This window comes from Antechinus flavipes, chromosome 1 (assembly GCF_016432865.1).
Source record: "Antechinus flavipes isolate AdamAnt ecotype Samford, QLD, Australia chromosome 1, AdamAnt_v2, whole genome shotgun sequence".
Lineage (NCBI taxonomy): Eukaryota > Metazoa > Chordata > Mammalia > Dasyuromorphia > Dasyuridae > Antechinus > Antechinus flavipes.
In genome coordinates this window covers 470,760,100-470,770,924 of record NC_067398.1, presented here as the reverse complement: position 1 = coordinate 470,770,924, position 10,825 = coordinate 470,760,100, and the positions used below count along the sequence as shown (strand labels likewise).

The following is a 10,825-nucleotide window of genomic DNA, read 5'->3' as shown; positions in this document are numbered from 1 at the left end:
CTGGGTCACAAGTCAGATGAAGCAATATCTCCACATAAGATGGATAAGTTTCTGCTTAATTTGGGTAGGAGAAAAGAGTACAAGCCACCAGTCAGTGACCTAAATGGTCATAAGATGATCATTTGCTCTTGTTGGACAAGTGATTGGTCTGAAAGAACAAAAATATTTGGGAGGACTTTCCATGTAGTTGTCACCTCTGCCAAACTGGGCTTGGTGACCAATACAAGGCAAAACAAGGGTGGAAGGTCTTTAGCTTATTTCCTATAATTAAGTTGTTCATATCTCTGGAGTCTTATATATAGAACTTTATATGATTTTATCAAATTAATACTGATTGGAAAAGAGTAAAAGTGCAAAATAAATTATTTCTTTCATTCCTTCCCTTTGATCCACAGAAATACCAGTCTTTCCAAGGGTGACACAAAACCAGAAGAGTTCAGTCCCCTTACTGAGGCAAAAAGGTGACATTAGAGAAATGGGTACAATTATGACATATTGATTATGTCCCATTTGATTAAACAGTGACTTATAATATACCAAATATGTAATGAATATCTGAGGTGACTCTCTCACTAACCAAGAATCATGAGGGAGTAGTACTTAACAGTCATTCCATTATGATGTGAGGCCTCTGATACATCAGGGAGGATTCAAAACATAAGAGGGACAGCTAGGTGGCACGGTGGATAGAACACCAGCCCTTAAGTCAAGAGGACCTGAGTTCAAATCTGTTCTCAGACACCTCACACTTCTTACCTTTATGACCCTGGGCAAGTTACTTAACCCCAATTGCCGGGGGATACATACACATACACACACAACAACATTTGTGAGTGTCCATCTTTACTTCCTTGTAAATATTCTTTTGTTCTCTGCTGTGCATCTTTTTTACTTTATTCTTTCCTTTCCCTCCCCCCTTCATCTCACCTATATTCCCCCAAACAGGCTATAGTTAATTTGTTTACATATGTAAATATATTCATAGTCACAAATACCTACACACATCTTTCCTATCACTGATGACCCTTTAATTCTGCTCTTAACTTGCCTTCCCATTACTTAACCTCCCCCACCCTTAGATCCCTTCCTTGTCTTCTTCCCTCACCCTTTGCTTTCCTCTCCACTCATCCGTCTCCTCTTTCTGTATAAATTTTGAAGAGTGCTATATCCTTCATGGTATATATGCAGTGTTGCCTATTTAACTCATTCCCAATGTGAACAGGTTTTTAAAACTACGAGCCTTCCTCCCCCCTCTAATGCTTCTGTGCCCATTCTTCCTCTTCACTTCATGTGTATAACATAATTATTACTTTTATCTCAACTCTGCCCCAATCTTTCTTTTGAGCTACCCTATTGCTGATGTCAATCTTAAACATAGGGTATACAATTTGTCCATGTTAAATTCCTTAAAACCTATCTTTGATATTGGTTCTCATGTTAAACTTTCTATTAAGTTCAAGTTTGGTTATAAGTCCTGAAAGTCCTAAAAAGCTGCAAGTTCGAATGTCTATTTTTTTCTCATTAAGTATTATAGTTAATTTTGCTGCATGTGATATTTTTGGCCACAGGCCTAGTTCTTTTGTCAGTAGATATGATTCCAGAACTTCTTGAACAATTCTAATTGTAGTTCCAGCATATCTGAATTGCTTTTTCTTGTTTCTTCCAAGATTTTCTTTCTTGGGGTTTTTGAAATTGGGCAATACTATTCCTGTTTTCCACAAAGGATCTCTTTGAGATGGTGATCAGTGGATTTACTCTATTTCTACTTTCCCCTTACATTCTATAACTCCAGCAAATTTTTCTTAGATAATTTCTTGCATTATTGTGTCAAAGTCCTTTTTTTGATCATAACTGTCAAGCAGTCCCAACTATTCTTTTATTTTCTCTTCTTGATATGTTCTCCAAATCAATTGTTTTTGTTTCACATTCTGTTCTACTTTTTCCTTCTTTATAACCTATTTTGTTATTTCTTGGTCTTTCATACCTTTGCTGGTTTCCCCCCTTGCCCAATTTTAATTTTCACAAAGTTTTTTTCATCTTTGATGAAACCTTTTCTAGTTAAATCTTTTCAATCTTGTTTTTCTCAAATTATTTTTATTTTGGTTTTTCTCCAATGTCTTTCATTTGATTTTTAAAATTTTTGAGTTCTTCTATAAATTCTTTCTAGGCAGAGAGCCATTTCACGTTCTCTTTGGGATAGCTTTTATTTCTTCAGTGTCCTCTTGTGAAGAAGAACCCCGGTCTTTCCTGTTCCCATAGTAAGTTTCTATGATTGGCTTCTTTCTTCTTTGCTGGTTCATTTTTTAAAATATGAGCTATTAGTGTAAACACCTCTAATTGTTGTTGTGGGAGAGGGGAGGATGGTACTTCCAGCTTCATTTCAGCTCCCACCTCTGACCTGAAACTCCAAACCAAGAATTCCACCCTTCTCCAAGTATCAGAAGCCAGCAAAATCCCTGCCCCACTATTTCTGCACTCCCAGTGTGCTACTTTCTTTTAGCCCAGTGCAGTGTCTCTGCAGCACAGCTAATAAGTCAAGGTTCACTCTGTCTTCCTGGATTCAAATCCAGGACCCCCCTTACACACACAGACACTGTCTGGGAGATGTAAATTCCTGTGGTTGTAGCTAAGGCTCCAGCCAAGCCCAACTAGCTCCAGAAGTCCCAATTTGGTATTTCTATGGAACCAATCTGGCGATGTTTTCACTTTACATGAGTTGATTTCCCAGCCTGGGATCTTTCTTCAATCTTCTCCACTAATGCCAGGAGGACCTGGATTGGGCCTCAAGTTTTCTTGATTTTTCACTAGTCTGTGTTTACTCTGAGGAACAAATTTCTTCTATTTGTGAAGGAAATCTAGAGAGCATGAAATTTACCAACTTATTCCATCTTCTTCCCAGAATTCTCTCCCATGAAACATTTTATAAGAAAACATAGATCTGGAGAACAGATCAAGAAGAGGAAATATAAGAATAATTGGACTATATAAAAGTTATGACCCATTAAAACACCTTGACACAATAATGCAAGAAATAATCTTAAATTTAATTTTAATTTTAAATTAAAAAGTTAAAAAAAAAAAGATGGAATGATAGGAGATTGTGATCTTATAATGGAATTTCAGAATTCTCACTAGCCAAAATTAATTATCTGTGGATAACAGAAAAATCAAGAATGTATCTTAGTGTGTATCTATGTATATCTTAGATGGAATGGAGGAATAAATAATGGAAGTTGAGAATATTTTGAAACAAAGTTGGGGCTATTTGTAAAATATCAGCATATATATTAAATCCCCTAATATAAAAGCAGGAATTGAGTTCTAGAATAAATCATACATATTCGTTAAACCAAATGTAGATGCTTCAGAAAAATCAAAAAACTACAGACCTTAACAATAAATTAAAACTTCAAAAAATTCTCAGTCTTAACAACACTATTATATGTAAATTACTAATGTCTCTTACTAGAGATAGAAACAGAGGTAAAAAGACAGTTCCTGATCCTCAATGGAAGGAGCTTATATTCTAAAAGAGAAGACAGTATAAAAAAGGAAACAGATAAAACCACAATTGTAAAATAACATGTGAGGAAGACAGCTTTATAAAGATCTCAAAAACCTAGAATGTGTTAAACCTAACAAGTTAATATCCTTGGCTCGTGTTCTAAAGATCATCTGCACAAATATAAATGCATAACCAGATAAATTTTTTAAATTATAGAAAGGTTTTAGAGGATTTGAGCCTCTTTATGAGTCAATAGCACAGGGAAAAAACTAAACAGAAGGTTCGTGTTCAGAATGGAAGAGGCAGTAATTTTATATCTGGAATTGCATTTAATTCTGGGTACCATATATTAGAAAGAACAGAAACAACTGGAATGCTTGAGAGAAAAGTAACAAGGACTAATGACCATGCCATCAGAGCCCAGAGACCTAGAGCAGACATAACAAAGTTCCAAGTATTTAAAGGCTTGTTATATGGAAGAGATTATTTGTATTATTTGGCCCTAGAGGGTATATAACTAAAAGTAATGAGCAATGAGTTATGAGTTGCAGAAAGGTAGAATTACAAAGCCAAACAAGAACTACACAAAGGTGGGCAAAAGATATTTCAGAGGGTAGTAAGGAGGTCTTCAAACAGACTATATAACCACTTATTAATGATTTTGTAGTAGGAAATCTGTTCAGGTACAAGCAATTCCAAGGTTCCTACCCAATTCTGAAATTCTATGAAAACATCTAATTTTGAAGAGTGGCTGAAGGAAGAGAAGGACCTAGACAGAAGAAATTCAGAGCCTAAAAAGACAAAATTTCCATGAATTATTTTAGTCTCATAATCTCTTTTAATTATCCTGGCATAAACACATCTTTTTGTTTAACATATCTAATCAATATGCATTTCAGGTGTATTTCTCTTATGTCTGGTTACATGAGAACTGCTTTACATTGTACAGTTCCTAGGTCAGAGACTTTGTCCAATGATATATAAATTTATAAAGAAACAAGTATTTACTAAATCATTCTGAGACAACTAAAAGTTGGTACTGAGTTATCTAAATCTAACCTGAAAGTAATTCATCAATAACTAGTTAAAAAAAAAAAAAAAGAAAAGCTCATATCTACCTAATTCTATAGATTCCTTTTAATATACTTAAATTTTCTTCTTTTGTCATTAATATTCTAAAAAGACTACAAGGTGAGAATCTTTTTGTTTCTGAGTTCTCAAAACTGAGGGTAGTTTTGAAAAACATTTTTCTAAACAAAAGAATATGGGTTAAAAATCATTTGGGGGTAATTTTTTAGCTTCTCTGCTATTGAGGTAAAAAAAAATTCCAACAAAATACCATTTGCATGGTATTATCAAAAACCATTTTGCTATTCTCTATACTAGCTATGCTATAGGAGAGTGTTTTTTTGTCAAATTCCCTACCCTTTTGAACTTCAGAATAGAAAATTCATTATTCCTCTAAGGGATTACAGTGAGCAGTGAGAATAATTAGAGGAAGAGTCAGGGATTTTCAGAAAAGAGTGTATGTGGGTTATTCTGGCCTTCTTATGTAAGAGTGAGAAACATTGAAAAGATACTTGAAAAGTCCTTGGAATTATGAAGATGAAATGACCTCTGGTCCAACCCAGGAAACAAGCTCATGAATCAGACTGGTTGTCATTATTATCAAACATCTAAGGTCAGAACAGCTCTGCCATTTTATATTGCTATAGAATCTAAGTGTTCTTTAAAAAACAACAATACACGTTTATGTTCTGATAAAGGACATGTATAGATAGAGATAGCAAATATACCCAATGTTACTAAATCTTCCTCCCAAAACATGACAGTTAAGTAAAGATAAATATTTTCTTATGTTAATTTATACTGAATAGTTTTCCCCAAACACATCTCTTCTTACTGTGTGGGAATGTATTCAACATACCTTTAACTTACCTTGTAAGCAGTACCTTTAAGATCAGTCCTTTGCTTATACTCTTATTGCCTTGAGGCTCTGACTTTCAGATTTCACTAGCATCTCCATGTCAAGGATACTATCAACAAGCATTATTTTTCAGTGAGATATTTAACTCTTCTTGAATAGTTTTCTGAGGCTAAATATGAACAAAAATAAAGTTGTTGCTTAAAAATACCTTTCTTTAGATCACAACACTTTAAAAGTCTATTTTTTTAGAAGCAATTTCTAATTTAAACCTTCAAATTAAGCTATACTGGACCTCTTAAAGAAACTGAACAAAGAAAGAAACTATTGAATTTGGAATTTTTACTCTACATTTTTGACTACCCTCTACTGGTGATTCATAAGACATCATTTCTACAGGTTATATTATATAAGATTCAGACATAATATCAGCTTGTTTATAAGAATTGTTACTTATTATGTATCATAAAATGATTGCCAATAAAATGATGCATTTGAAGACTTAATTTTGAGTTCTGCTTTTCTTTTTTATTAACCATTAATTTGCCTAAATTAATTCAGCTATAGATGGATTTAAGATGTGAAAAACAAGTTTTCTTACTATCTTTTCAAGCCAATTTCTCTCAACATTAAATTTTTTTTTAATAGCATGCACATTTTCCTGCCTTTTAAAATAGGAATGTGTGTTACTTCCAGTTAATTTGATCTTAGAAAGTTGTCAGGGACAACATAAGGTTAAGTGACTTGCCCATGGTCATACAGCCAGAATGGCCAAAGGCAGAATTTGAATCACTGGTTTTCTGATTTTCAAGACCAGCTCTCTATCCATAAGATAATGCTGCCATCTTCTGTTGTCTTTTGTGAATGTTTGTGTATACATGTGCACACACAACTGAAATATCTATCCCATGTACACATATAAATAGACCTTATTTAAAAGATCAGTGGTTTTGACAATGTAGGTTATTTACTTCATCAGCACAAAACAGTCTTTTGGGAACAAAAATTTCATCTCACTATAGCCAACATGATGACTGTCTTATCCAAATTTAGTTAAGCTGATCCTTCACTGCAAAGTCTGTTACTGAATTTATACCCTAAATCCTTCCAGCTTTGTACGACCTGCCTGAGTTTACATTCTATTGGCACAGGCTTCAAAAACACATACTCACCTCACACACAATAAGGCACTGGAAAAGGATTTTACTGGAAGAAAAATACACATAAATATACTCTCTTATGGTACTCTCTTGAAATACTCTCACCATCTCTTTCTTCCTTCAAGAGTACCTGACAGCAAGAAACGTGCTTTGTTTCATTATCCCATATATAATTATCTCATATCAATAATCTCAATATTCTCAAGGAATTCAAATTAATTTTAGCACTACCAGTCCTCAAATAAAATCAGGCTGCATTAATTTCAAAGCAACAATTCTAAAGTCCAAAAAATTTTTAGGGGAAAAAGACATTAATTCCTATAACTAAAAGATACTTTAAAAAAGGCTTAATATACATAAATAAAATGCAAAATAAGATAGACTATCAAATAAGTTCATAAAAAGACCTTTATTGAGTTATTTGAAAAATTTAACACTTTAAGTTACATGAGATTTCTATTAACTTAATGCTCAACTGTTTTTTCAAATTTCCTTTATCATTTTTAAATCATTAAGTAAAACATTTTTCTTCACTTCAGTAGATTCTATCTGACATTTTGGGAAGAGAGGGGCCTAAATTGGCCAATTTTTAACATAGATTTTAACCAACATGTTATTTTAGATAGTTTTTTATATTTTACTAAATTGAGCTGTAATATTTTGTGGGGGACAGAGTGGATATGAAATGGCACAAAGAATGTGACAACATTGTTCCAAAATTATTTAATGTTATCTGTGTAGCATTTGATGATGAGAAAAAAAATTGCACTGCCATAAGAAAAAGTTTGAACAAGAATGCCCCAGTTTTACTGAACAGCATTTAGTGGTTTTTAAAAGTATATAATCAGAAAATAAACTTCAGAAGGAAAAAAATTTATTAACCTAGATGTGGGATTAACATAGCTTTAATATTGTAAACTGGATGCTCAAGCCTAGTCACTGATTATTATTATTGTTGTTGTTCTTTACATCACAGTAAAATTCATGAACAGTTTAGGAAAACTATAGTAATTGGTGAAGTTTAACATCATTTCCCTCAATCTACCTTCATGTGAAGAATTGATCTAAACTATAGTTGAAAATCTACCAAACAATGACCTTGTTCATCAGCAAAATTTAAAAATCTGATGTCAAACAAATAAAAAAAGAACAATTGATCAGTTTTAACAAACTACTTAAAGTAAATTTCCCAAAAGTAAGATCTATTAAGAGCAAGTAATTTACAGAGTTAAGAAGTACAACAAATGCAATTGGTCACAGCTAGTCACAGATGCAAAATGATATCTAATCACTAAGGCTTATTAACAATCATTATGATCAAAGTGAGATACTATTTCAAAAATGGTATTTACAAACTAGATAAGCTGTCCCAATATTATTTCATTACCACACTACATTTGGTAATCCTAAAATTACACTAATCTTTCTTCTCCCTTAATAAAGTAGGAACATGCCAATACAGAAACAAATGCAAATTCCACTTTCACATTAACAGAGAAGAGAAGTAAAAAATCTTTTGTGTATGTCTCAGATTGTAAAAAAGTTAAAGTACATTTTCCATTTGTTACGAAAAACAAACAAGTTACCAAAAGTTTAAATTGATAAAAGTTTAATGTTGACTTACTTATAAAAATGAAAAAATAGTTCTAAACATACACCATACAACTGACTATCTGATCTTACACTGACTAACTATAAGAATGGTTTTTAAGGGAAAAAAACAAAGACAAAAAAACTAACCCAAAGGATTTATGCTGCTTTAAAAAATCTCATTTGCAGGGAAACTAGATTCTTGGCCTAGTTTTTAAAGCTAATTACAAAATCTTTTGTTAAGTGTCCAGGTATCTTCCCAATTTCTTCTTCTAACAAAACTGTAAAAAAAAATAAATAAATAAATTGTGAGACATATGAAAATGACAGTTTCTTTTTACTTTACAGAAATAAGACTTTTAAAGCTATACATCTTGGGAAAAAATATTTTACTTTTCAAACGTATGATAATCAGTTGTTGATGTTTGCCTCACCTAATATAGAAATATAAATCAAAATGTATAATTAAACTTGTTTTTAAAATATTTTAAATTAGTATTTAATATAGCAAAATTATTCCCAACATTTTAATTAAAAACAAATTTAAACATATATGTAATCACTTTGTTAAAAATTTTATCTTCAAAATTTTAAATGCTGCTTATACACATATATTTCTACAGCATTCACAAAGACCTTTGGAAAATCATTATACAGTCTCAAAAGATCTGAAAATCTAAATATGCCATCAGATAAATTACATTTTGAACATTTACTAAAATCTCTTGGCAGCAATATAGTATGGGGATTTCATCCCCCCCCCCCCCAATCTAAAACTAATGATAAGATAACTAGTTTTATAAGCAAAGATGACAAAAATCTTTGTATTAAACAGAATAGGGTTTAAAGACTTATTCAATCGTTTCATTCCTATCCAACTCTTGGAGACCCCATTTGGTACTTTGGCAAAGATTCTGGAGTAGTTTGCCATTTCCTTTACCCAGGATCTTGAGGTTAAGTGACTAGCTCATACAGCTAGTAAGTAAGTATCGGAAATCAAATTTGAACTCAGAAAGATGAGTCTTTCTGACTTCAGGCCCCCCCTCTATCCACTGTATCACCTAGGCCCCACAGAGTTTAAGGATAATACTTTACAATTCAAACTCTTTTTCATTAGCTTGTGAGCTATTTTGACAGCAAGCAAGGACTGTCTTTTGAAGCTTTCTCTATCCCAAGCATTTAGAACTGTTCTTGATATTTAATACTTAATAAATATTTATTGACTGATTTACTATGACATAGTAAATATAAGTTATAAAATGTTAAGTATAGCTATTAAATTATAGCTTTAAACTAAAAAAGGATGTGAGAAGGTATTAACTAGCCACCAATAAAGAGAGCATAGTGAAATGTTAACAAAGTAGAAGGAAGAACTGCTGTTAAAATACTGAAAAACTCAAGACAAAATCCAAAGTAAGAACAAATTCTAAAATTCATAGCTTCAAGTTGTCTACACATACAAACAAAAGCAAGATTAACTAAAAATTCTAATTCAAGAAAGTGAACTGACCTCATAGAAATTAGTGATATTTTATGGATGTTTCAAGACAAGAAAGTGGCATAAATGAATTTAAAAAGCAAGACGATAAAGAAAGGATTGGGGAGAGAAGAGGGAAGTACAACTATATAGTAATGAGTCAGCTATTTATATAGTAGTAGAATAGATATTAAATAAAAAGTATAGAATCATACCTTCCATCTATTTCCACATTCATTACAAACAACAAATGTTGTCATAGGTTCATCAGCACTTCGGGTTTGAACCTCAAAGGGGTAAAAAAAAAAAATCAAGAACAAAATATTAGCATCATTTTTACAATGATCAATATACACTTGACCTAACTGAAAATATTTTACAGCAACAAAATCAATGTCATGATAAGGTAAATCACAAAGTAAAAAAAAATCTTTGCATCAAATAGCTCTGATACCCAAAATATAAAAATATTAATACAAACATATTAAGATCAAGAGTCACTGCCCTAAATGATTAAAGAACATAAAGTCCTCAAAAGAAGTGATAACTATTAATAACTATATGAAAGATTGTTCCATAACACTGGATACTAAGAAAAAGACAAATTAAAACAACTCGGGAATTTTCCAGCTCATACTCAGCAAAATGGCAAAGATGATTTAAAAAAAACCCTAATATTTGGAATTACATTTTGAAAAAACTGATTAAAACATCCATATCCTCTGACTTGTACTGAGAATTCAGTACAAGTATATACCTCAAGGAAATCAATTACAAAAAGAAAAATTCCACAATATAAAAATAATTTACAAAAAAAATTTATGGTGACAAAGAAATAGAAGTGGGAAACAAAATAGGGGCTACTTAAACAAATTGTGACGCTAATAGAACATTACTGTCTATAAGAAATAATATGTTGGAATTATGCTCAAAAAATTATCAAACTATGCGTACCCTTTGATCCAGCAGTGTTGTTACTGGGTTTATATCCCAAAGAGATTTTAAAGAAGGGAAAGGGACCTGTATATGCAAGAATGTTTGTGGTAGCCCTCTTTGTAGTGGCCGGAAACTGAGTGGATGCCCATCAATTGGAGAATAGCTGAATAAATTATGGTATATGAATGTTATGGAATAGTATTGTTCAGTAAGAAATGACCTGCAGGATAATT

At 32.1% G+C, this 10,825-nt stretch overlaps 1 protein-coding gene across 4 annotated transcripts in view; it reads right to left on the bottom strand.

Moving 5' to 3' along the window:
• Positions 1–6,979: 6,979 nt before the first annotated feature.
• TCEA1 (transcription elongation factor A1) overlaps positions 6,980–10,825 on the bottom strand; it is a 36,086-nt gene continuing 32,240 nt past the window's right edge. For all 4 annotated transcript variants that reach the window (XM_051970190.1, XM_051970192.1, XM_051970193.1 and 1 more), the window contains exons 9-10: positions 9,872–9,943; positions 6,980–8,460 (exon numbers count right to left, since the gene is read on the bottom strand). In XM_051970190.1, coding sequence (XP_051826150.1) covers positions 8,452–8,460; positions 9,872–9,943 — 81 coding nt within the window. In that variant the 3' untranslated portion in view covers positions 6,980–8,451. The remainder of the gene's footprint in view (positions 8,461–9,871; positions 9,944–10,825) is intronic.